This window comes from Myotis myotis, unplaced genomic scaffold (genome assembly GCF_014108235.1).
Source record: "Myotis myotis isolate mMyoMyo1 unplaced genomic scaffold, mMyoMyo1.p scaffold_m19_p_1, whole genome shotgun sequence".
Classification (NCBI taxonomy): Eukaryota; Metazoa; Chordata; class Mammalia; order Chiroptera; family Vespertilionidae; genus Myotis; species Myotis myotis.
Window position 1 is genome coordinate 115,346,795 of NW_023416313.1, and position 27,442 is coordinate 115,374,236.

Genomic DNA, 27,442 nt, shown 5'->3' on the forward strand with positions numbered 1-27,442 from the left:
TGGGTGTCCCGGCAACACTGGGTTAAACTAGATTGCTCACATGTGAGTGGCTATCTACATGGCTCTACAGAGCGCTACATAGCTTATACATATACACATATTACATACATATACAGATCTTGCTAGGTTTGCAGTAAAAAAATGCAAAATTCTCAGGACCCTGGCCCCACTTTGTTCCAAGGACTCAGGAGACTGAGGCTCCCCAGGAAAACCACCAAGGGCGGCCCCTAGAAGACTCCCCGCAGAGTGAGGCACCAAGTTCACTGCTGAGGGGCTGGTGGTGGCTGGTGTCCTAAAACAAATACAATGACAGGTCTGCTCTAGGAACCCCAAACATAGGTAGCCCCCACCTCCCAACCTTGCTCTGGCTTTTGCATTTGAGCCTTGCCTAACCCCCCCCCCCCCCCCCCGCTACTGCTGAGTATTAAAATAGTCTATAAAAGCAAGTGACCAAAAATCTATAGCTCTAAGAATACCTGGTTATTTTCTGCTGTCTTGTTTTTCTGGTGTGAGTTTTTTAAAATGATCATTATTACTGTTATTGGTATATCTCCTAAATCACAGTTAAACCTGAAGGAAGAAAGAAGAGAGGAAAGAGGGGAAGGGGCCCCAGCTCATAGATTGGATGGCAGTTTGGATCGCACTGGCTCAGCCCTGGCCCCAGGTTCCCTCTGGGAAGCAGCAGTCAGAGGGGGGCCCCCAGAAGAGGCGGCTCTTGCCCCAAACAAACAAAGAGGGGGTGGCAAAGAACCTGAGGATGTCTTCTGAGGCAGAGTGACATGCTGGCCTGAGGCGGCACCATAGGGCCTCCCAGGGGGACCAAGGCCCCCACTGCAACCCCCAGCTCTGGGGAAGAGCGGGAAGGCAGCCACAGACTCCCCAGAAGAGTGTGGGGAGCCCCTGTGGAGGGTCTGTGCCCCATCCTGGGGTAGGGCCGGCTGAGAGGCTGAGATGAGCTTGAGGTCCTGGGTGAGGCGGCCTGGGGTGAGAGGTGGTGTGCCCCAGCGCTGGGGAACCTGGAGTGGTGGGGGGCTGGATACAGGTGGCAGGAGCAAGGAACCATGGGAGCCAGAGGCCCGGGGTGGAGCATTTGGAAAAGTTCTTGCAGGGCCTGGGCTGTGGCCAGGGGGGCTGAGGCCTCTTCGGGGGGTAAAGGCTCTAGGAGAAGCCTCCCCAGAGGCCCCTGCCATGGATGGCTGCTCAGGCTGCCGTGGAGGTGTCTCTGGCGTACTTGGTGGGCCAGCAGCCAGACCTGGGGACAGCTCCCCAGGAGGCTGGCCAAGCTGCCCTGGGCTAGAGGATGGGGACCTGGAGGAAGGTGGGGGTGGCAGGAAATGTTCCAGGAGGCCCAGGCTGCCCTGGGACCCTGGTAGTGAAGGTAGTGGCTGGTTAGCCTGTGGGGAGTGGGTGCCTGGCTGTAGGGGGGTGAGCAGGGGTGAGTCAGATGAGGACAGGGAGCCGCCCAGTGCTTTGTGGAAGAGGCCAAATCCGGCCATGGTGGTGGAAGCTGTGTTGGCGGATAGTGTGGGAGCAGGAGAAGAGCCACAGACCCCGGGAAGTGGTGAAGAGCTGGACGAAGACAGGAGAGGACTCAGTCCGGCAGGGGCGGAGAATCCAGCCAACTGTTGGATGTGGAAGGAGGAGGAAGATGGCGTATCCAACTGGGATGGGCTGCTGGTGGGTGAGGCAGAGCCCAGTGCAGAAGGGATGAGAGACTGCAGCCGCTTCAGATGCCTGGGTGTCTGCCCCGGCCCGAGGCTGCTGAGCTTGGGGCCCGGGGGAGGGCGGAAGATGGCAGCGGGCAGCCGTGGGTGGTGGGTGAGGGCTATGGCCACAGAAGTGGTGGCGGCAGCAGCTTGCAGCGGTGCCTGGATCAGCGGGGTCCAGATGACAGGCGTGGCGGTCGGGGTGGCGGAGGTGGCAGCCTGGACGCGATGCGCACAGTGAGCCATCTCACGGTCATGCTGCACAATCTGCTGGATGATCTCATTCTCCTGGTAGTTGAAGACACCTGAGTTGAGGTCATGCTGGACTTTGTGGAGGAGGATGGAGTTCTTCTTGCCTGGGCCACAGAAGGAGAGCAGGGGCTCAGGGCAGAGGATGGGGGAGCCCGGTCCACCTCCCTTCCACCCTCTTGCCCAGTCGCCTCACCAATGCGGTCCAGGCGGTCCAGCGCCACGGTCTCAAAGGCCCGCCGCATCATGGGGTACTCCTCCAGCACCTCATTGAAGTTGTCCACACTCAGCGAGTACAGGCGGCAGTAGGTGTCGGCCCGCACACTGGCTGTGCGCCTGCCCCGTGTCAGCAGGCAGATCTCTGCTGGGACAGCAGAAGTCAGGGTGGCCTCCTAAGGGCCTCCACCCAACCCTGACCTGGGTCCCCACTACCTAGTACAGGTGCTTGACTGATACATTCATAAGTCCCCCACTCCAGGCCACCTTTTCCATCTCTGGGACTATCCCCCTATGCTGGGCTCACAGACACCTACCTCCAGGCAGTGGCCATGAAGGGCCTGAAATGGTTTTCTCGGTCTCTCCAGCCCATTCCCCTGTCTCCCCAGGGTCTCCTGGCCACTCACCTCCAAAGTAGGAGCCATCTGCCAGCTTGGTCTCCTTGTTGCCCTTGGTGAGCACGCTGACCACGCCGTGCTGGATAAAGTACATCTTCTTGCCGATGGTGCCTTCTCGGATGATGTAGTCGCCCGGCTGGAAGACCTCGAAGCGCAGTTTAGTCAGCATGGATGTCACGAAGTTGGGGTCTGCGTTGGCGAACAGTGGCATGGAGGCCACCAGCTTCCGGCAGTTAAAGTTGATGATCTCCTGCTCCCCAGAAAGAGTGGATTGGAAAAGAGGGAGGAGATGAGCAGAGCCACCAGGCAGAAAGGCATGGATCCCTTTCTGCCTCGCCGCCACCCAGCTCACCTCCCGCAGCGGCTCGCTGAGCTCGCCCAGGATGCTCTCCTCGTCGAACATCTTGCCCTGGTAGCGGTGCTCGTAGTAGTCATGGATGCGCTGCCGAGTGTCGGGCGGGAGCTTGTGGAAGGACATGTACTGCTCCACCTGCTTGTACTAAGTCCAGGGACAGAGAGAGAGGCTGTCACCTCTTGGCCGGCCAGCCCCACTGCCCTGGCTGGCACCACCTGACCTAGGCCTGCTGCTGGCCAGAGCTGCACTGATGCTGTGGGTGCAGTTGGATGACCTTGGCTCCTTAAGCTTGAGGTCCGTGGTGTGGGTGTGGTCACACTGTGCCCCAAACAATGGCCCTGACTGCCAGCAGCTGGGGTGGAGGAGGAGCTCCATCCCAGTGACCGGTCTTCAACGTGTTCAACACTATGGAGATGGCCAGGGACAAGGACTGTCCAAAGCCCAGTTACAAGAGGCCAACTGACTAGGAAGTCAATGAAGTTTTCTCTAAATATTGGTCCCTCTGTGTTACACTGTGGACCAGAGAGGCCTCGCTGATTGGGAAGGAGCGCTTTCCCACCAGTGGGAACATCAGCAGGACTGGGCTGCAATGGGCTACAAGGGCTGAAGACTGAAGCCAGCCCACATGTGGCACGTCACATATCCCAACATGGCCGGGACTGAGACTAAGTCACTTTGTTGAAGAGCAACTACAGCCCAGGGGAGGGGCCTGGTACAGCAGGGACCTTAAATGTGTTTGGGATAGAGATTGTTGAACCTGCGCATCCTGTGGGGCTGCTCCAACCCACCTGGACTGTGGGTGGGAAGTGAGGATCCTCAGGAGCATGGCTAGGGACCAGAGGCACTGATTGGGCAAGAACAGATTTTCCCACAATGGAATGCAAGGGAAGTCCCTGTACCCAAGGAATAGTCATAATAGGCAGCCTGCTCTCATATATCAGTTCTCCAAAGAGGTCGGGACATAGTGCTGCTGCAGAGATGCTGACGGGCACCTGGGGGCTGGGAGATGACCTTTCTTAACATTCTTCCAGCCAACCTGGCCTCTGTCTGCTCTAAGTTGTACCCAGCTATAGGAAACAGTGACTTTCTGGCTGGCTATGGGGATAGGGGCAGCCAGGAAAGAGCTGTATTTTTTTAGAATTCCCCTTACATAGAGAAGCAGTTGGGGTGGGAGGCAGGGTCTGGAGGCAGGACAAAAGTTAGAAGGTTGTTAAAGTGGTCCAGGTGAGAGAGAGTAGTGAGGACAGAGTGGGGGGTAATATGTTTAAGAGAGCTTTATGGGTGACTTATACATTAAAGAGCTACTAGCTAAAGGATGAAATGAAGGCAACTCTCAAATGAAAAGCCACAAACAGCTTGACTCTGCTGGACAGTAGGCCCTGGTGCTTTTTTAAACTATCCCTAATGGTGGTCCCAGACTGAGCCTCCATTCTGCTCACACACTGAGCCTCAACCCCGCTCACATGCTGGGCCCGACCCCGCTCACAGGCTGGGCCCTGATGCTGGGCTACACTGACCTCTCACCTGGGCCTTGAAGCACTAGCCTTGATAACCTGACTCCACTCTACTCCCCCTCTCTTGCCCCCTCACTCCTAACCCAGAACCTTTTGTTCTAATCAGGTTGATTTCTTTACCACCCATCTACACACCTTTGCTCATGTTCATCATGATCACTGGCCTAGCATTCTCTTCTACTTCCTCCTTCCTCTGCCTTCCAAAAATGACCTTCCCACCCTGCTCTGGCTCTTCAGGCTCTCTTGGGCTTTCCTCTTTGTGTCATGGGACCTGGGCTGCCATCTCTCTGTCACCCCATCAGGCACCTGAGGCAGACAAGCAGGCAGTTCATAAATACATACTGAGCCCTACTATGTGCTGGACACTGGGGATACATGGGGACTGGCCTACCCTCATGGAGCCATGGCCTGGATAGGGAAGATGGATATTAAACAATTGGCTACATATAATTAATTAAATAATGACAGAAGTGCGAAGTGTATTGAAGGAGAATTTGAGGGTGTCACTGGGTCACATGATGGGTGGAGGCTGACTGGGGCATGGAAGGCTTCACCAAGCAGGTGACATTTAGGCTGAGATGTGGAGAAAGGGTCAGGTGAAAAGAGAGAGGAGAGTTCCAGCTTGAATCTGTGCCAGGCCCCGAGGCAGGGAGGCACATGCAGGGAGGCTGGCAAGGCTGGCACGTAGAGGGCTATGGAGCCCATGGTGTGTTCTGAGCATGAGAAGGCGAGGAGCGCTTACATGCCAGGCTGAGAAAACACACTCTGCATCTTGGAGTAACAGGAAGCTCTAAGCAGTGATATGAGCAGATTTATGTTTTAAATGCCAATGCCATCTGCCATCTGGAGAATAAAGTAGAAGGGACAGAGGGGAGCCCACTTGGCTAATAAATATTGAATGGCTTACTCTGTAGGGTCACTCCTCACAAATGCCATGACATAACCCTTGGTATTGTCCCCATTTTACAGACAAGCAAATGGGACCTAGAGATGTGATGCTACATGCCCATGTTCAATGGAGAGCTTGTCAATGGGGAAGCTGGGCTTAGAACCCAGGCAGCCTTTTACTCCAGCACAGCCACTTGCTTAGGAAGCTGCTGCGTGATCCAGGCGGACGCCAGCTGGATGATGGGAATGAAGGGAGGCATTAATGACTAAGAGACACCAAGGATGGCTCCTAATTTCTGGCCTGGGCATCTGTGCTACTGTGTCCATTAACAGGATGGGCAAGAGTAGAGGTTTGGAGCAGAGAAGGCAAGGGAGACTGTCCTCATTTTAGATGCGATGAGGTGGAGGTGTCCGGGGAGGCATCAAGTAGACAGTGCGGGGTGAGGAAAGAGGTGGGGACTGATTATATCATTTGGAGCCTGCTGCATAGAGACAGACATGGAGCATGGGGGTGGGGTGGTAAACCAGTAGCACCCAGGAAGACAGGAGAGACAGAAAAGCAGAGAATTGAGCCCAAACCACCAGGGACACAATGTATAAAAACTGAAAAGACAAGCAGCCAAGGAGAACAAGGAGGACTGGCCTGTGAGGAGGAGGAAAACCAAGAGTGTGCGGTCACGGTAATCAAGTGTAAACCCAGGGGCAGTGATAACTGTCACGTGGAATGAATGCCCAGGGCTCTGCCCAAGATGTGGACCCAAAAGGTGTTAGCCACACAGAGGGCACTGCACACTCACAGTCACTGGTCTGAGATACGGATTCAGTGCCCGTAAACAATGCGGAATTTCTGTATATTTTAGAAAAATATAAAAAAGAAAGAAAAAGAGACTGCAACAGAAAAGACAGCAGCTGAAGCCAGATGATGGTGGCAGGCTGGGCACCCACTGGGGATCTGGTGGGAACCCACTGGCTGGAGCCTGTGCTGCCTACAGACCAGCTGGCTGCCCTGAGATAGCCCAAACTGGACCCAGCTTTCTGCCCTACCTTCTCCTGGTACTGGCGTCGGGAGGAGTCCAGGGACTGGATGAGGGCAGTGGCGTGGCCGATGAACATGGCGTAGCAGGTGGCGCCCACAATCATGCTGAGCATGGTGAGCCACACGTCGGACATGCCCACAGGCGCCTGCCGTCCGTATCCGATGCACAGCATGTGGCTCATGGCCTTGAACAGGGCATAGGAATACTGCTTTCCCCAGGAGCTGTTCTGTAGATAGGTACACAGACACAGGGTGGAGTGGTAGTGACGGCTCACACCACTGAGAGAGCAGGCCTCACCAGCACCTAGAAAAGTCTCCACCACCTCCCATCCCTCAACTCTTTTCCAGCTGCGGAGCCCAGGGCTCCCACCTTGCCAGTGGCTGAAAGCCTTGGAGAAGGGCAAGGAGAACCACAATGGTAACCTATGTGACTGAGTGAACTCCTCACTTAGGCCTTTCTCCTGCAGTGGGGGACCAGGACTAGATGGGAAGCCCAGCAAATGGACAGGAGCAGTGTAGCCCCCATCTGACTCTCAGCCCCCACAGAGAAGCTGGGCCTCTTGGGCAGCAAAAGACTTCAGGCTGAGCCCCCCTGCTGTCCTCTGCTTACTAAAATAGCTCCATCCTCTTACCCCAAACTACTGCCAAGTAAAGCCCATTTCCCCACTGACCTCAATTATAAAACAGATATGCTTCCCCTAGGGGGACAGACTCTCAGATTGAGCCAAAAACACTGTCCTCATTTTGGGTGAGCAAAATCTAAAGTGCTGCTGAGCTGACTCCCTTCCTGCATGAACCCTGTCTGCATCTGCCCAGGACTGTGGCCACCAGTTATCCTCCCCCCACAAAAGGTGGGTTACCTGGAACAGACAATACTTGGGGTGGGAGGAGAGAGAGAAGCAACTGGCTATTTTTGTCTCCAAAGCTAGTTGGTGTCTCAAGGAAGCCTCAGTGTGGGAACACTGGGCTCAAAGGAGCCATCTCCTGAACTTCGTGCACGTGTGGACTTGTCACCCTCACATGGAGGAAACTGTCCCAGATGAGGGGGCCCCAGATGAACCCCAGTGCCGGCCACCTCCTCAATGCCTCTCTGCTCACACAATGAATATGTTGGCAATGATGTGGAACCCACCCTACTGCATGACCCACAGAACCCCTGGCCGGAGCCTCAAGCACTTCTGGGGTCACCAGGCTGTTCTCAGCACCTGAAGGCAGTCACAGGAGCTGCACACCATGTTCAAGGTCACTGAGACCATACTGGACAGAGCTGAGCTGGTATGGTGCTCAGTCCAAACCTGGGTGGGAGGTCTGGGCGGGGGGAGGGGGGTGGGGGAGGCGGCGGGGGGGCTGATCTCCAGGAGTGGAGGGGGGCCTGGGCACTGGGGGAACAGGAGGGACCCCCATCTGCCTTCAGTCAGAAATTCCAGCGTTGTTGTTCAGCCCCTAGGAACTCAGAAATTCAATCCATATAGCTGATTCATTTACACTTAGCTCATCAAAAGGCTGTTTTCTAAAGGCCTATTTGATACTGAAAGATGCTCTGGGTCTCCTTCACCTCTTTCAAAGCCAGCTTCTTCTACTCAGGGGGCCTGGGGATCTGCCTACAGACCAAACCAAACCGACAGGTCCCCCTGGACCTGTAAGCATGGGATTCCCGGACACAGAAAGAGGCTCACAGGTCCAGGGGGCCCTCCAACCCTCCTGGAGCCCACCCTGTCCATGGGGGGATGGGGACTCTGCCCCATGGCTTCCCTCGCCTCAATTTCAACTTCTCTCAACCACCCACAGGTTTGGAAGGGATCAGGCTCAATCTGGTCTGTCCTCCCAACCCAGGACACCACCTATGATCAGGATATATGTGTGTACGTGGGGTGGGGATGAGGGAATGACAGGAATAGGGGGACAGTCCAGTTCTGAAGCTGGAGCAGAAAATAGCCAGTGTGTGTGATCTGGGAGTCTGTGCCTGCTACCAACAGTGTCCCTCACAGGGTTCTCTTTGCTGGGGCGTGGCTTTTAAAGGTGGATCCTCGAAGTAGGAAGTTAGACTTGAGTGGCTGGGGCGGGGCCTGCTCTAGGGTCCTGATCAGGAGCGGGACCAGCATTGCCTTCAGACAGCCTCTCTATGGGCGGCCAGAAGCCAGCAGACCACCCAGGCAGATTTGGAGCCAGCTGGTTCTTGGCACATGCTCAGAGAAAACGACAGGACAATACAACCTCACTAGGGTCCTGGATTAATTATAATGAAATTTGTATTTCGGTTTTGACCTTGCCCCCATGGGTTTTTCTGTATGTATTATGGGTAAGGGCATGCCCAGAAAAAAGGCAGTTTCTGTCAATCATGCCTGAATGCAAGTGAAAGTCTCCACCCAGAAAATCCGTCTTTTAAATCCAGGAGTTGGGGGCCATTATCTCTTGCACTTGTGCTCTACCTTCAAGGAGCAGGCCCATGCCATTCCCTTTCTCCTTCCCTTCCCCCACAGGCACATGTCTCCTAAACTCTAAAGGACCCCACGAGGCTTGCAACCAGGGAAAGAATGGGCAGCTGCAGCTCATCCCGGGCTAACCCCTAAACCTGTCTCCAAGGCCCCCTATTCTGACTTCCCAGTGCAGCCCAGCCATTTTACCCATCTCTCTCTCTCTCTCTCTCTCTCTCTTCAGTGGCCCACTCCTAGTTTAGAATGTATCTTCAATAAACCCCATTTTGCTTTACTTTCATTTTCGTTCACCTTAAAATCTTTTCTGTGTCGACGAAAAGAACTGAGGTCCCAGTCGGTAACCCCAATTGGTAACAGGTCTGCCTCTGGCAAAAAGGCAGGAGGGCAGGAGCCACCAGCCCAGCTCTGCCACACCTGACAGAATCTGAGGAGCCCACGTCTTAGTCTCCCTGGGTGAAATCAGCTCCAAATAGCCAGGCTCCCAGCTGCAGTGAGGCTGTGAGAAGGCAAAGGTAGCAGCGTGCGGCCAGGAGCTCTGTGACAGACCTGTACTGGGTAAAGCCATGTGCCGTGGGTACTAGGCTGGCACCTCAGGGTCTTACATGTTGGAACTCAGGAGTTTCAAGTTGTGAACCTGCTCTGCCCGTCAGTGCCTCATCAGCCCCCTCTGTCCTCACCAGGGCCCGGCTGGGTGCTCACCACCATGTTGTTGATGGACACCCAGCAGTCGTCAGGGAAGTCCTGCAGCATGGGGACCAGGAACTGCAGGCAGCCATCCCAGTGGCACAGCAGGAGCATCATGCCGATGAGGTTCACGATGCGCACCACGGCGCTGGCCAGGTCGTAGGTCATGTGGAAGATCTGTCCGCAGAGGTAAGTGACCAGGTGAGTGACCAGAAGAGAGGAACACCCCACCCAGTCAGATCCTGCAGCTTCGAGTGGCACTGCTCTGCACACACATGGTAGGGTGCCCAGTTCAGTTCAGGTCAGGCTATGGCTAGAGTGGAAAGGCGTCAGGCCAGGCCCTGAAAGAAGCAGATTGCAGGCTGCAGGGCCCCAGAGGGATCTGTGCAGGTGTGTGTGTGTGTGGCGGAGGCTCCCATGGGAAGTCCAGCCAACCAGGGTCTCTCACCTTTCAAAGTGGCTTCTCCTACCCTGGGGATTTGCCTATCAGTCAAACCAAACAGCCTGGGAGGAGAAGAAAGGGTGTCTGGGGTTCCCAGACCTGGAGAGGAGGGGGGCACCTGGAGCCCCATATAGCCCTGAAGTGGGTAGAGAAATCACTTTATCAGCTTGTCTAGGCCATGAAACAACAGGGAGAAGAGCCAGCCAGCCTGACGCTCCTCAGGGGACCACAGCCTGTGGTCAGGACAGGGCATGGTATTTCCCTAAATCAGTCACCAGACTCTTAGGACTCCCCCAGGGTCAGTGGGTTCTGCCTAAGGCAGCCATGGAACTGCAACAAAACAGCTGGGATACACAGGCTCCAAGTTCACACAGACTTTGATCCCAGGCCCTCTTCCTACCCAATTTCCAGCTGTGCAATCCTCAGAAAATCTCTGAACCTTTTTGATCATGTTTCCTCATCTAGAAAATGGCGATAAAAATTCTTAACTGTGTGGGTTGTCTAAAGAATTAAATTATACATATAAAATGCTTAGTATTAGGTGTAGAAGTGTTCAATAAATTGAGAACCGCTATTAATAATTAATCTTCATGATTAGTTAATAGTTATTAGTAGTAACGCTCTCCTATACAGGTTAATAAAGTACAGCACTCTCAACCCCAGCCCCCTGCCACCTGTCCATCTCTACCGCTGTGACGCCAAAGGAGAGGTTGAACTATGGCTGGGCAGGGCCACGGGTGGGCACATCCCAGTATCTACACCCCACCTCCCTCCTCCCAGTGCTGCCTCTTGGTCCAGTTTCAGCAGGAAGTACCAGTGAGGGGATGGAGAGATGGACAGGAAGTCTAGAGGGAGTTCTCTAGAAGCTCTGCCTTGCCTCTAGCCTTACAGACTTTGGAGTATGACCTCATTCTTAGTTCTGGTCCCTCCATACTATTCTCAAGCAGAGCAACCTTCCTAGAGAGGGACTTTGAGACAAAATTACTGACTTTTCAAATGCCTATAAATTTAAGAACTAGTGTAGCCCATTTCAAGATAGGGAAACTGAGGCTCAAAGAAACAAACCCTAGATATTTCTTTTTTTAAATATATAGTTTATTGATTTTTTTACAGAGAGGAAGGGAGAGGGATAGAGAGTTAGAAACATCGATGAGAGAGAAACATCGATCAGCTGCCTCCTGCACACCCCCTACTGGGATGTGCCCGCAACCAAGGTACATGCCCCTGACCAGAATCGAACCTGGGACCCTTCAGTCCTCAGGCCAACGCTCTATCCACTGAGCCAAACCGGTTAGGGCAACCCTAGATATTTCTACCCCTGTCTAGTGATCTTCTAACTGCAGCCTTGTAGCTGGTGGCAGGATATTCTGATACTAGTGACTTCAGTTTCTCCTTCTGAAATGTGGGTTTAACCTGGGGTCTAGGTTTTTAACAACCAAAGGGCACACCCTTCTGTGGCCCCATTAGTAGCAGGACTCTGAATGCAGATATGCTGTGAAGTCTTCAGGATGAAATGGACCTTGGAAAGGTTCATGGAGAATGGAACCTCCAACTTGTCCCATCACCCTCCACAGCCCAGTGACAAAGGGACAATAACATCACAGTCATCATCTCACTTAAACTCACAACAAACTTTGCTGAACATATTGTTAATTTACTACATTTTACATCAAGGCTCAGAGAAGCAAAGGACTTGCTCACGGTTATAGTGGCAGTGGCAGTAGAGGCAGATCTGAACTAGCGCTGCCTGCAGATTGTCATATTGGCCCGGTGACAAAAAAGGTGGTTATTTTGCAGATAAAACAATTTAAACCCAAAGTGACTGGGATACGTGGCCAATTTTACAGCAAGCTGGATCCAGGGCCAGGTGGAACTCCTCGGCGTCTGGCCCCAATCAACCCAGTGCTCTGTGCCCTGCAGCCTAGCCCCACTGGGGCACAGGAACTAGCCCCAACATTGTCAGTGGGCCAGGTCCTGGCTAAGCTGACACATTTCAGTGTAAGGGGTGGTGGACACTAGAGAGCAGGCAGGACAGTTTGGGATGGCAACCAGGGCTCAGTAGGGACTGGGGCCTGCCTGTGTCTGGGATGCAGAATATACCCAAGTAAGACACTGGTGTCTCTGGCCAACCCTCTGCTGCTGGCCATGCCCCAGGCTTGGATCCTAAACCCCAGAGGCTCCCTCTGCCTCTCATCTCAATCTCACAGCAGTTCCTGAGTACTAGCACCAAGCTCTGGCTCTGTGGGAAGTCTCCACTTCCGCCTCTTTAGCACTCAGGTGAACACAATAGTTCTATGACCTTGGGCAAGTCATTAGCCTTTCAATTTCTTGGTTGACCAGAATGTCACCAGCTCCCCCAAGTGACATGGGACTAACCATGAGGAGGGCCAGTGACATGGGATCATCCAGCCTCAGAGATGACCAGCACCTGCCCTCACTTCCTACCACACTTCAGCCTCCCCTCAACTAAGAGAAGCTAGCTATCTGCCCACCACTTCTCAGGGTTGCTGGAGAAATTGATGTGGCTAAGAAAGTGCTCTGTACCCTGGACACATACATAGGTAGGATCATTATTATTGACTAGAGGCCTGGTGCACAAAAATTTGTGCACTCGGGGGGGTCCCTCAGCCTCGCCTGTGCCCTCTCACAGTCTGGAACCCCTCAGGGGATGTCCACCTGCTGGCTTAGGCCCGCTCCCCGGGGCATCGGGCCTAAGCTGGCAGTCAGACATCCCTCTAGCAGCCCAGGAGCCCTCAGGGGATGTCCACTTGCCAGCGGGGAGCAGACCTAAGCTGCAGTCGGACATCCTTAGCGCTGCTGAGGAGGCGGGAGAGGCTCCCGCCATCACTGCTGTGCTGGCAGTCGTCAGCCTGGCTTGTGGCTGAGCAGAGCTCCCCCTGTGGGAGCGCACTGACCACCAGGGGGCATCTCCTGCATTGAGCGTCTGCCCCCTGGTGGTCAGTGTGTGTCATAGTGACCAGTCATTCCCAGTCATTCTGCTGTTAGGGTCATTTTGCATATTACCCTTTTATTATATGCCTGGTGCATGGGTGGGGACTGGCTGGTTTGCCCTGAAGGGTGTCCCGGATCAGGGTGGGGGTCCCGCTTGGGTGCCTGGCCACCCTGGGTAAGGGGCTGAGGGCCCTTTTCAGGTTGGCCACAGACCCTTCAGGGTGGGGGTCCCTGCTGGGGTGCCTGGCCAGCCTGGGTGAGGGGCTGATGGCTGTTTGCAGTCTGGCCACGGCCCCCAGCCACCCAAGCTCCCAGTGGAGGCTAGCTGGAAGCAGGTATCTGGGATATTTTTTTAGCTTCTATAATTGAAACTTTGTTGCTTTTAGCAGAGGCCATAGCCAGACAGGGCAGGCGGGAAGCTTGGCTTCTTCTATTGCCAGGGCAACCAAGCCTCCTGCTTGCTCCAGCTCCATGGCCGCCGACCGCCATCTTGGTTGGGTTAATTTGCATATAGTCGCTCTGATTGGCTGGTGGGCATGGCTTGGGGTGTAGCGAAGGTACGGTCAATTTGCATGTTTCTCTTTTATTAGATTAGATTTTCTTCATTTCTGAGCTGGACTGAATGTTTGTCACCCCAAAATTTTTATGATGAAGCCCTAATCCCCAATAAGATAGTATTAGGAGGTGGGGCCTTTGAGAGGTGATTTGACCATGAGGTTGGAGCCCCCATGAATGGGATTAGTGCCCTCAAGGAGGATACATGACAGAGATGATCTACAAACCAAAAGCAGGCTCTCACCAGAACCCAACCATGCTGGCACCCTGATCTCATCCTTCCAGCTTCCAGAACTGTGAGAAAGACGCCCCCACACTGTGATATTTGGTTAAGACCCCCACTCTGTGATATTTTTCTAGAAGAGTCTGAACTGGATAGGAGCTAAAGAAGTTAAAGGAAGTCTTGGATCACTTTTAGTTAGTGTCTCAGATGGCTACTGCCCACAGTAACTGTTGTTTATTTTTGTTTGTTTTTTTTTTGTGAACCACTCTAATACTCTGTGTCTCAAGGTTGGCAGGTTTTTATGCAATGTCTTCTTTTCTTTTTGTATTACCTATGTTTTTCTTTTCTTTGTAACTAATTATCTTCCAAGATCAGGTCCTTGTCTAATTTTGCCTTTATTGTGATCTCAGCAATGAATATGGTAAAGCACGTGGTAGGGTCTCAGGAACTGAGAAGTGCTCAGTGTGAAGGTGACGATGGGATGATGGGGATCAGGGCCATCACAGTGTAGACAGTGACATTTAAAAAGGCCCTGCTCTGTGCAGGTACAGCTCACAGGGAATCTGCCTTTGCCTTTGCTGGAAAAAAGAAGGTGCCCTTTTCTGCCGGAAGTCACAGACTAGTTTACCCAACAGAGGGCATGTTGGAGTGGTGCCTTGTTTTGGGCTGAAGGAGGATGTAGATGCTGGGAGGTGGGAGGTTAGGAGGGGAGATGATGGGCATTTGGGTGGCAGGGAGGTGTACTGTGGATAGATATCAGACACTACACAGCCAAAGACACCAACATGGAAAAGTCTGAGGTTCCTGCAAAGAGTTGGTGGGGAGGCATCCATTCAGGCTAGGAGAGTACCCCAGATAGTGAGGCCCCAGGTGTGGTTGCTGTGAGCAAGGCTGGTTGTTGCTGGGAGAGGTTGCCAAACACTGTGGGCTAGGGCCACAGGCCACCTGCAAGACTGCTGCTCTGTGCAAATATTTGTCTTGCTCTTTATACCTTATTACAGTCTCCTTTTATGATATTGGTTCTGACTATGGGGGTTGAGTACCTTCATTTCTAGGTCCCCGCAAACCTTGCTGGGTGAGCAGCCTGGGAAGCCCACTGTCTATGCCCCAGATGGCACTTGGGGGAAGCTCCGCTCCCACTCCCTCTGCAGTGTCTCGACCACAGTACAAAGGCAGAGTGACGACTCCACTTGGGGCAATTGCCTTCTCTGCTCTGAGCCTCAGTTTCCTCATCTGTGTCAATAACTGCCAGCTCCTGGGCTGTCTTGGGGTCAGGAGAGATGATGCCCACAGCTGGCACACAGGAGGTACTCGCACATGTTTCCTTTCCTCCCCTCTCTTTCCCAGCCCTCAAAACAGAGTTGATTTCTCAGTCCAGGGGAGAGACCGAAAACTGCAGTTTCCACCATGCCTCCTCTGAGGGCCTGGGTGAGTTCCCTCCCTGGGGCTTGTTTTCTCTGCAGGAAAGAACAAACTTCTCCTGGTGTCTCAGGAACAAGCAGCCACATGGAGGACAGCACTCCAGGCCTGAGGGAGTGGCTGCTCCAAGTATATCCCAGGCACAGCGGTGTCATGCTGAGTCCCTTCCGGGGCCCATAGAGAGGGCCAGGACCACCCCTCCGTGTCATCCCAAATCCTCGATTCTGAGAGAGATGGAGAAATTAAGGCCCACACGGGGAGGAGGCTCATTAGGGGGTCACACAGCTACCAGGGCCTGGCCTCCTGCCTCCAGCCCTCCTCCCACTGCTCTAAGTTGCCAAAGGAAGGAAGAGGCTTCTGGGATGGGTTACTGGGGTTCTGGGCCCTTTAGACGAACATTCAAAGGGGCAGAGACCAGGGTTTCTAACAATAGCCTCGGTGCCTATAACAAGCTCACACCTCAGAGGGAGGAAGAGGCTTGGCTGGGAGGGAGGATGCTGACCTAGATCGCCTGGGATGGAAGCAGGAGGTGTCATCCTCTGAGATGGTAGCCTACACCTGCCAAGACCTTCCACGTACCCTGACTCCCAACACCTGCCACTACTGCTCAGGAACTCTCTGACTGGGGGGCTGGGCTGGGCTAGAGGAGACAACTAAAGCTGGGGGTCAGGAGTCCAACATCTCCGGAGCTTCACCAGGGGGCCTCAGGCAAGCTTTTCCCTCACCATGGGAGGCTCACTCCCCGGTCCCCCCTGAAGTCATAACAATGTCCTCAGGATCAGCTAAGGTGATCTCACCAAGGGAGGCTGGCGTAGGGATTAAGCCCCAGCCTTTGAGAACATCGGAATATAACTGACAGTTGGGAAACTGAGGTCCAAAGAAGGAAAGAGATTCACATAGGGAGTTGGAGGAGATAGGGCAGAGTTTTCCCTATTAAATACCTCCCTCTCCAGATCTCATGCAAAGTAGGGGCCTCAAAGGTCACCCTACTACTGCTTCCAGCCAAGCTGAGACTAAGAGAAACCCAGGGGCTGGAGCAGGCCATTAAGAATTGGATATAGGGTTCCTGGGGCTAGCTTGGAAACCCCAATCCAATCCAAGGGGTCTAGTGGTAGCTCTTGGCTGGGCAGTGTGCCTGGCAGAAACCACACAAAGCAATTTACTCCCCAGCTGGTAGGCAAAATAAGGGTGCTGTGTGGAGGGGTCGGGAGCCATCCATCTTGTCTCCAGGGATCTCCCTTCCTGCCCACGAGACTGGGTAGTGATGTCCAGTTTAGAGCCCGAATCTGAGGTCTTTTAGGAACTCTGACTACCCTAGGGAAACTCCAGGGCCAGAGCCTGCTGGACTAGTTCTGGATCACCCAGAGGGCAGTCAGTCCCAAAGGGCAATGGGGACAGAAGCCCTGCCCTGAGCTCCTAGGATGTACAGTGTGGAAGACGCACTTATCTCCTGTCTCAGGGCGCCCCCTGCCCAGCCACGGGCAGCTCTGCCCACTCCCCCAAATACCACAACCCCAGGGCCTGGGCCTAGGGGGAACAAGGCTAGCCACCAGGGACTGGGGCCTGGAGTCATGAGCTGATGCCAGAGAAGGAAACAGCAGCCACTTCTCTGCATTCGATGAAGGTCTAGCAGTGAGTCCAAGATAAACAGAGGTTGGGGTTTCTCAGGGACTGAGTGAGCCAATATGGTCCTGCATTTCTACTTGGGACAGAAACCGAGACAAGCCTCTCAGGGTGTTCCAGTAACTACACCTCCATCCTTCCTCTGCAGCCTCTCAGGGTGGCCCTACCACCCCAACACCATCGCCATAGCCACTGGCCCTTCTCAGTCCTGAGCTCAGACCCACATGCCAACCTCCCTCTGCACCTAGATGTCCCCCAGCTATTTCAGACCCAACCTGTCACATGGAAATCCTCCACCCACACCCTTCAACTTGCTCTGCTGCCTACCTTCCTAATCCCAGTGGAAAGCTGTCCCTAACAAAGGGAACAACAGAATCAAAGTCAACCTCCTTTCAGGTCACCTGAGAAAACAGGAGCCACATGAACCTGGTCAGGAGGTCTAGGTCAATAACCCTGCCAGTGGGGCAGCTGACCCTCTGATCCTCAGTTTCCTCACCTGACAAATCAGGGTAATAAACACTGCCTGTTTGACTAACCAGCTGAGAACCAGTGAAATAATGGATAAAAAGTACTTGAGAAAAAGAAACGCCCTGGAGAAGCGCTAAGATAACTGGTAGGGAAGAGCCTTTATTTTATTATTCTTATGATGTTAGTCCTCAGGTGAGGATATGTTTTTATTGATTTGAGAGAGAGAAACATCAACTGGCTGCCTGCCACAGGCATCTGGACCGAAGATTAAACCTACCACCTAATATGTGCCCTAATCAGGAATCAAACCCACAACCTTTTTGGTGTATGGGACGATGCACAAACCAAATGACCTAACCAGCCAGGGTGAGAGCCTTTATTAAATGATTCTTGGCACCAGGCTTCACATAAAGGGTTTTACAAACATCATTTCATTTAATCCTCACAATAATCCAAAGAGGAAGGTACTACTTATACCCACTTTGCAGGTAAGAGACTGAGGATCAAAGAGGCAAGATGGCACCAAGGTCACACAGGTAGGCAGTGTGGAGCCAGCATTTTAACTCAAGTCTCCACTGTGTCATTCTAGTTCCAAAGCCCTCAAGCATTGCACTGCACCAGGCAGGGACTGCATATTGCTGGGAACCAAAAACACTAAGTGGGTTCTCATCTAGCTCTGCCAGGTATCTGCTGCATGGCCATGGGCAAGTCACTGCCGCTTCTCTGTCAGTAGAAAGAATGCAAATTTTCGAAGCAAAAGAGAATTTCTGCATGGAGTGATTCCGATAGACTGGTGTAGGCACTTCTGTGGCACAGGTGCTCATGACACCTCTGACTTCAATCTGCCAGTGCCCAACCATCAGCATGGGTGCTCCTGGCTGGGTAACTGCTTCCTGTCCTGTGCCCGGGAACTTCATATCCTGTACCTGGGAAATACCCTAGTCGAGCTGAGTCCTGGAGAACAGGAGAGCAACAGCAGCAGTGAGTTGAGGAAGGAAACGCATGTCTGCAGAAGCTTCAGGACCCCGGAGTGGGATGTCCCAAAAAGCACTTCGCCCCAACCCCAGTACCTCCAGGCTGGCCTGCCTGCCGCTGCTGCCAAGAGATGCAACTTGGGTGGTGGCAGACACAGACCGAAGCACCTGGCAAGGTCATCTGTTATTTCAAACCCCAGCTGGTAGTCCCCTCTCTTTCCTCCATCCCAGACAACTGCATTCAGCTCATAGAGTAGTCAATTTTGTTCAGAGTGGTGTTGGCTTACCCGTTTTTTCTTATGATTTATTATTTAGTTTCTGTAGTCTGTGCTCCACCCTGAGGCCTAAGGATCCTTTACACATTTTGTGCATACACAACTCTAGACTCCTGGTGCTTTCACTCTCTAGAGCAGGGACGGGGAACCATTTCTGCCAAGGACCATTTGGATATTTATAACATCATTCCCAGGCCACACAAAATTATCAACTTAAAAATTAGCCTGCTTAAAAAAAGTAGCCTGCTATATTTAATTAGTCAAACATTTAATTAACTCACCACTAATGCCTTGGCAGGGCCAGATCAATTGATTTTGCGGTCCTTATACAGCCCACGGGCCGGACTGTCCCCGCTCCTGCTTTAGAGCCAGGCTGCTGGAAACTACTTTGCCTGCTGCTAGCACTAAGGGTGGGAAGGCCTCTGAACCAATGGTTGGCAGGTAAGGGGATATAAAAATTGCAACACCTCTTCCCTGGCTGGTGTTTCTCCGTGGTTAGAGCGTTGGCCTGCACACTGAAGGGTTGTGGGTTTGATTCCCAGTCAAAGGCACGTGCCTGGGTTGCAGGTTTGATCCCTAGCCCCTGACATTCCCAGTCAGGGCACATGCAGGGAGGCAGCCGATAGATGTGCCTCTCATTCTCTCTCTCTCTCTCTCTCTCTCTCTCTCTCTCTCTCTCTCTCTCTCTCCTTCCTTCCTTCCCTCCCCCATCCACTTTCTCTAAAAAAAAAAAATCAATGGAGCCCCAGCTGGTTTTGCTCAATGGGTAGAGTGTCAGCCCACAGACTGAAGGGTCCCAGGTTCAATTCTGGTCAAGGGCATGTACCTTGATTGCAGGCTCGATCCCCAGCCCTGGTTGGGGGCACATACAGGAGGCAACCAATCAATGTGTCTCTCTCACATCGATGTTTCTCTCTCTCCCCCTCCCTTCCACTCTCTCTAAAAGTCAATGGAAAAATATCCTTGGGTGAGGATTAACAAGAACAAAACCAATGAAACAAATATCCTTGGGTGAGGATTAATAACAACAACAAAATTCTAACACATCTGAGGCATGGTATACACTATCCTAAAAGGTCCCCATGGGTTGGGGTCCAAGTAACCCTCCATGGTATGTACCCTTGCTTAGCTTCCTTCCTTCCTTTCCCTTTCTCTCTTCCCCAATCCCTTACTATATCTTCCTGGAAACACTTCCCCCTAAAAAAATCACTTTCATGCAAATCCTTATCTCAGGGTCTGCTCCAGAAGGACCCAACCTAAAATAGTTGCCAACAAAATCTGCACAAAAACCCAGATTCCTGCTTCTCATGATAAATCTGTAGATCTAGCAACCCAAGGCCGTTCCCACTTGGCAACAAGTGGCTAGAGCTAGACAGAAGACATTCTCCAGTTTTCCCCAGTCTACTACATTCCCTAATGTCTTCCAACTTGCCCATTTCACCATTCACATTCCCTGTCTAGCCCCTATAGGATTATGAGTTTGACACCTTTACAATATAGTGCAGTGGTTACCAGTGTATGCTCTGGAGTCTAGGTTCACTAGTTACTGATTCTGTAACCTTAATAAATCCCTTAATCTTTCTGTCTCTCAGTTTCCTCATTAAAACATGGTACCTGCGTGTACCTATATGGTACCCTCTATGGATGTTAAAGACTTAAATGGGATACTGCTTATAAAGTGATTTGCCCAGTATCTAGCACACGATATTCAAGAAATTACTAGTATTTGTCCCCCTGCAGCAGGTGTGTCTGCTATAATCTGACAGCCCACATCCAACTATCTTGAGATTAGCTTCTGGCCCTTCAGTCCCCCTGGGGGAAAACACCCTTCCCTCAAGAGATCTAAGTCTGAGCACTCACCTCTTCCCACTGGTGAATGTATCTAATGAGGCGGGAGAGACGCAGGAGGCGCAGGAGGCTGAGGATCTTGGTAAAGCGGACGATGCGCAGGGCCCGGGCTGTCTTGTAGACCTCTGAGTCGATGCGTGTCTCCACAATGAGGAAGATGTAGTCCACAGGGATGGAGGAGATGAAATCCACCACAAACCAGCTTTTGAGGTACTTCATCTTAATCCGCTGTGGGTCCAGGATGATCTCAGTGTTGTCTTCCACCACAATACCTGTGCGGAAGTTGAGGACCAAGTCGATGAGGAAGAATGTGTCTGACACCACATTGAAGACAATCCAGGGGGTGGTGTTCTCATCCTTGAAGAAGGTGATGCCCACAGGGATGATGATCAGGTTCCCCACCATCAGCAGCAACATGGTCAGGTCCCAGTAGAATCTGCCCAGAGACAAAGGGGTCAGTTGCCAGAAGGAGGAAGAGAATGAGTCACAGACTGAGAGAGAAATTCTGAGAAAGAGCAAGTATAGGAGAGAAGTCTTGGGAGGTTCTACGGCACTGCGGGAGGTAGACTATGGGAGCCAGGGCAAGACGTGGACACTGGCAGGGAAAGAGGCTCCTCTTTCACTAAAGATACCCTTTGCCTGCCCCTCCAGGAGCTCCCTGACGACAGGCCTCCTACCTGCATCACCTTCCCCCAGTAAGAGGCTGAAAAGCAAAACAAACAACAGTATCAGAGCGAAGTGCAGGGCTGTTTTAGTGGTAGGAACAATTCACCCAGAACTACCCTGGGCTCAGGCCAGGCTGCTCCATCCTCCCTGAGGGGCAGCTGACGCTGAGGCAGGCTAGCAGACAAACATGCCCCAGACTGTGACCAGAGAGCAGGGAAGGCCCAGGCTCCAGTCCCAGCTTTGTCACCGATGCTGTGCGATCAGGCACATGCCCTCCCTGCTCTGGGCCTCAGTTTCCCCAATGTGCAGTGAGGGGTAGAACCTCAACACTCAGTCCTAAAATTCTGATCTGGCTTCTGGGAGTACCCTTTAACCTATATCATAGCATCAGAAAATGCCAGGCCATCAGAGGTTTTCGTTCTAACATGGGATTGGGGAGGATAGTTATATCTTCAAAAACAGGAAGTGTTAATGGGGCAATTTCAGATACCAATGAATTACCACTCAATGCAATGGAGTGAGACCAGATGGGGCTTACTGGCATCATTTCTGATAAGCCCTCAAAGCAACTCTAAATGCTTCCTGAGAGAGGGAGGCAAAGCCTCTGAGAGGTTAAGCAATGTGAGGAGGTAAGAACCACTCTCAGGCCTCCCACCTGGCCTGGCAGGGGTCCCTCTGGAGTGTGCAGACAGCACAGACAGGCACTGACTGGGCAGCGGTAGCCAACCTTTCGGACCTCATAGACCACCAGTGGTCCGCGCACCACCGGTTGGTGACCGCTGGTCTAGAAGGTATGACCAATCATCCTGGGACCCGGCCCAAGTACCAGCCACCCAGGACTGGCCTTAAGACAAAGCACTTGCACTGCAAGGCTGTTTTCTTCTGTTACTAATTTAGGCAGTTACACAATAACAGATAAAGATGTTAATCTTTATTAATTAATTAATAAAGAAATAAGAACACATACCTTGATGGGGGTTGGGGGAACGAGAAGAGGTACCAAAGAACTTATATATATACCTATATGCATAGCCCATGGACACAGGCAATAGGATAGGGTAGTGAAGACCTGGGAGGTGGGGGTGGCTAGCTGATTTGGCTCAGTGGATAGAGTGTCAGCCTGTGGACTGAAGGGCCTCAGGTTCAATTCCCGTCAAGGGTACATGCCCGGGTTTCAGACTCAATCCCCAGTAGGGGGTGTGCAGGAGGCAGCTGATCAATGATTCTCTCTCATTATTGATCTTTCTATCTTTCCCTCTCCCTTCCTCTCTGGAATCAACGAAAATATATTTTAAAAAATTTAATCTTCTACTGCAGGGAAGCCAGGAGGATGTGAGAGATAAGCATGCAAGCTTTCCCCAAGTCTTCAGAGGATTCCACCACAACCCTGCATGAAGAGTTCTAGGTTTGGAAAAAAAATTACTTCACAGCAAACTGTTTCCTTAACCAGACTCAAAACAGTGCTATGAGTCAAGGAGAGGGCAAGGCCTGCTTCACAGAAGGTGAAGGGCAGACAGCTGTCCTACATCTCACAGCTCAGGGAAGGGCAGCTTCTGGAGAGACCGCCTCTGACAGCTCCTTTGAAAGCCAAGCCCTTCAGGGTCTCAAGATAGGACCTCTAGTCAGAGACTCACTCAGCTAGTGCTTCTCATTCTAAGACTAATGGCAAGAGGTCAACTTCAGCTCCTTCTCTGCCCCAAAACCCACCAGCCTTTTTCTAGCCCCGACCTGCCTATGCCATCTGGGAGACCCCAACCTAAGACCTGAGAGCCTCCCCCAGCCATCACACCAGGACACAGAACAGAGCACACCCTGCTAATGACTCAGGGGCCCTAGGAGAATGGTTTCGGTGTCTAAGGGGTGTTCTTAGCTGTATACACTCTCTACCCAGCCTCATGCACATCATCCAAAGACAGCTGCAGACACTTATTAAATGCTACACACATGTATCCCCATTTACACAGTGTGTAAACACTCCTGCATACACATGGCCATCACCCCTTTTCATTTAATCTCTTGGGAAAAACACAGCAAAACAAACAAAAAATACTGTGGCACAGAGAAGCACTGAGGTTCCTGTGGTCCTCTGTACATAAAGCTAATAATACAGCCAGGCTGGAAGAGTTTCTAAAATTAACAGAGCAGGCACAAGCGGCTGCAAATGCTGACTCGGTCAGGCCTGCCATTCCAGTGGGTTTCTACACTCTCCCAGCTCTAGTTCTCTCAATTAAAGACCAAATTTGAGGCAGTAATCAACAAAAAATGTTTGCATTTAGTGGTCTTCATAAAATTAAATGACACAAAACACCCATTTCCTTGCATTCTGACTAATTGTCTCAATCCTGAGTTTCCAGATGCTAAGGGATATTTCTGGTGCCTGATCTGGGCTGGGGTGGAATATTGGAGCACTTCTCCCACAAGCCAATATGCTGAGCATCTTAGGGCTGCTCAAAAGGCAGTGCAATGTGGTGGGGAAAGAAGCACAGGCTCTCAGAGCCAGCTAACTTGGGTTTGATTTCTGGTTCCATCATTTACTAGAAAGTCACTTAATCTCTCAATGCCTCAGTATCCTCATCTGCTGAATGGGTATAACAGTACCTTGCTGGCTGAATCATTATAAAAATTAATGTTTGTAATATGCTCTGACCTGTGCCTAAATATATTATTAAATGAGTAAATAAGTAATTCAAAAGTAAAAAATTCAGAGAAAAGAGGTGAGGGAGGAGGAAGATTTAGTCTTCTAGTGAAAAGCCACAGCAAAGCATCTCCTGGGGGTAGGGGTGGAGGATGACTCAAAGGTCCTATAAGAGTCAGCAGTGGATGCCAGTGATTATAATATTCCCTTAACAGTAAGACAACAGCACTTATTCACCTCGGTAGACAGATGCCCTGATCTCAGGGAGCTCATGGTCCAGTCAGAGGACAAGGCTTAGATAGAAAACCATGATGTCAGAAACCATCCCGGCAGCAGCCCAGGCATCTGAAAAGGTGGGCTCCTGGTGCCCAAGAAGGGTGAGGCCAGAAAGTGTTTCTGGAGAAGGTGCGAAGTGGGACTTTGGGAGCTGCCTTTGGCCTCACAGGCGAACCTTCCTTACTCTTTGTTGGATGGTGGCGCAGATTGCTGAAAGCAGAGCCTAGCCAGAGAAAAATGATATTCAGAACCACAGACAGCTCCCAGCCCGTCTGCCAGACCCACTGTGCTGGTCTAGCCAGGGGAAGTTTGGCAACAGCTTCCCCACTGGCATCCTCTGCTTCCTGGCACCTCTTCTTCTCCAATCCTAGTGACCAGAGGCATCTTAAGTGATGCCTTAATGTCCCTGGGGATTTCCAGTAGGGACTCCTTGGTGACTGGAAAGCCTATATTCCTGAAGATCCCCAAACACTTCACACTTATTGAGTGCTTTCTTTGGGCTTTCCATGCATTACTTCACTAAAACCTCACACCAGCACGAAGGTGGCTACTATTATCTGTATTTTACAGATGATGACACTGAAGTTCAGAGAGAAGTAGTCATCTTCCCAGACAACACAACTAATGAGGAGCAGAGAGGTCTGTGGGACTCCAGAGTCTGACCTCTTGGGATTTTAGCAACCTCAGTGGGATTCAGGAAGGCGGACAAGCCTTTCTCACACCTTGGCATCATACTGGAGAGGTGGCCACCCTGCTGTCCCTGCCCCTGCTGTCCCTGCTCTAGAGACAATGGAGAAGAGAGAGTTGCAAAGAAGTTGCAAGAGGATCCATCCTCCTGATGCTGGAGCCTTATGAGGTACTTCCCAGGGTGGGCAAGGTAGCACACCTTTCTTTTTTATTTTTTGTTAATTCTTACCTGCAGAAAATTTCCATTGATTTTTAGAGAGTGGAAGGGAGGGGAGAGACAGAGAGAACTTCAATGTGAGAGAGACACATCAATTGGTTGCCTCCCGCATGTGCCCAGCCTGCAACCAAGGTAAGTGCCCTTGATGGGAATCGAATCTGGGACCCTTCAGTCTAAAGGCTGACACTCTATCCACTGAGCCAAACTGGCTAGGGCAAGTAGCACACCTTTCAAGCACTAAAAGAATCTGTCATCAGCAATCAGTAAGGCCCAGTTGCAGTCTGAAAGCAGAGCCTAGCCAGAGAAAAAATTATATTCAGAACCACGGACAGCTCCCGGCCTGCCTGCCAGCCCCACTGTGCTGGTCTAGCCAGGGAAAGTTTGGCAACAGCTTCCTCACTGGCATCCTCCGCAAAACGAAGGGAAGAGAAAACTAAGGTCCACAAAGGATGAATGATAATATTTTCAAAGGCTCGAGCCAGATGCCCATGCTCCCCTAGCACCACACTGCCCCTAAAACCATTCATGAATAAATCCCACACTCCAGGGAATGCATCCATGGTGTGGGTGTTGGACTCTGGCAGGGAAGCAGTGGACAACAACCCTCAAACATGCTGGAGTTGGCACACGTCTGAATTAGAGGCCTTGATCTCTCCAAAGCCAGATGACCCTCTCCTATTGTAGTGTTCTCTAAGCTGGTAGGAAGTCTTGGCCAGAAAGAGGCCCTGCCCCAGGTTCAGTCCCAAGGCCCCAGGCTCATCTTCCCTCAATCCTGTACCTTACTTCCTACCTGGGCCAACAGGTCCACCCAGGCAAGCAGCTGGCCTCTCAGCAGGAGGACATGGCCTATAGGCCAGCTTTGGAGGAACAGGTCCCATGTGCAGAAGGAAAGAGGGACCACAAAAAGCCAGATAGCTTTCTATACTGACACCTGGAGCATTTCATGGTTTGGTCTCAGAGGAAGGGCATGGCCTCAAGGCAGCTGAGGGAAGAGAAGATAAGAGGACCAAAGACCCTCTCCTTCCTGGAGGTTTCCCTGGATGGGATTAGAAGTGGCGGTCCCAGAACAGGATGAACTCTGTCAGCCTCCTCTTGCCCCCACATGCCCATGCTTGCCTTTGAGCACATATGCTCACACGCACACATGCATGCACATACGCATGTCTACATAGCTACACACATATACATATAGGGTGGCAGACAAGTAGGTTTATACAATTTATTTTTATATTATTATTTATTAGTTTTAATTAATTGTATTAATTATTCTTATTTTCCAGGAAAACCACTGTAAACCTACTCGTGCCCCCAACCTATATGCACATGCGCAAACACACCCAGGATTACATTTTTGTTCATATGCACTCCTGTGAATTTTTGCCCTCATACACGCATACATTGTCACACATGCATATTTCCTTGCACATCCACATGCATTCATTTTGACACAAATGATATCCACTGGGAATCCTGTCAGCTGGGAGAAAATGTCTTTTGTCAGCTGAAGAGCTACCTCTTCTAAGACTCTCCAAACTCTCACCAAGTGAGCCTCTGTACAGCCTGAGATCTGGCTTTGGATCTTCTAGACTGCTGCAGGCTCCAGGGCCTGTGTCCCTGCAGTGCTGGCTGCAGGCCAGGGTCTCCATGCTTTCTCCCAGGTCAGTGGCACATGCAGAGTCCTTCTTTTACCCCCTTCCTCTATGCAAATGGTTCCCACTCAGACACCACTCCTAGCACCAGACCTGCATTCCCACCTGCCACCTGGAGGACCAAGTCCAAGGCTGAACTCAGCCTTTCCTCCCCAAAGCTAAATGGCAGAATATTTCAGTCACCTCGGCTCTAAATCTCACATCCATCCTCAGCTGCTTACTCTTTTCTCCCACCTACCTCTGAAAGCCCACAGAGCTGTGACCAAGTCCTGTCTGGCGTCTTCTATGACGAGTCCTGAACCTGTCCCCTATAGCTGCCCTGTCCTAGATCAGTTCCTCACCAGTCCTCACCCAGACCCGTTCCCTGGCCCATCTGGTTCCAGTCCCCACTCTCCTCCACCTCACATGCTCTCTGGGTTACCTTTCTAATCAGCAAGTGATATGATCATGTCACTCCTGCTTGAAATTTTTTGGTTGAATCTTAATAACTACAGAAAATAGTTTGAGCTCCTTGGTCTGGCATCCCCTGACCCCCTTCCCTCTTCTCCCTCCTGCTCCCTTCATAGTAGCCAGCTGGACACTTGACCCCTGGCCCTATCTCTATCCTGGTTCTTCCTGAGAACCATTCCATCCCTCTGGGGCCCCATCTTTTGAGGGCATTTCCCTCCTCCAAAGCCCAGATCAATTTCCTCCTCCTCCACAATTTGCCTAGCTGTGCTGTGTCTATGTTAGCAGTTGTGACACCCTGTCCCTTTCACCAGGTACCACCTAACTCTCCTTCCAGCCTCCCCAAAATTATAGAACCTAAGGATCCAGGAATCTTTGTGTCACAAAAAGAAATTGGAGCTGGGAGATTTCTTCTCCATTTCTGATCTATCCCTTGCTTTTCCAGGCCCCACACAGGGAACTACCCAAGGTAATCATGGAGATGATGAGAATGAAGAAGGATAGTGTCAACACTTGTTGGGCACTTATTATTTGCCGGGCACTTATTATTTGCCATGCACTAATCTGAGTCCCTTACATGGATTATCTCATTTAATGCTCAAAAA

General features: G+C 51.7%; 1 protein-coding gene across 1 annotated transcript in view; it reads right to left on the minus strand.

Annotated features, from left to right (window-relative positions):
- Window positions 1–470: 470 nt before the first annotated feature.
- The window catches only part of HCN4 (hyperpolarization activated cyclic nucleotide gated potassium channel 4), a 47,815-nt gene continuing 20,843 nt past the window's right edge, over window positions 471–27,442 (minus strand). Inside the window, exons 2-8 of the mRNA XM_036316995.1 lie at window positions 20,273–20,696; window positions 9,497–9,658; window positions 6,371–6,589; window positions 2,922–3,068; window positions 2,579–2,819; window positions 2,152–2,316; window positions 471–2,062 (exon numbers count right to left, since the gene is read on the minus strand). Of these exons, the coding sequence (XP_036172888.1) occupies window positions 615–2,062; window positions 2,152–2,316; window positions 2,579–2,819; window positions 2,922–3,068; window positions 6,371–6,589; window positions 9,497–9,658; window positions 20,273–20,696 (2,806 nt within the window). The 3' untranslated portion in view covers window positions 471–614. The remainder of the gene's footprint in view (window positions 2,063–2,151; window positions 2,317–2,578; window positions 2,820–2,921; window positions 3,069–6,370; window positions 6,590–9,496; window positions 9,659–20,272; window positions 20,697–27,442) is intronic.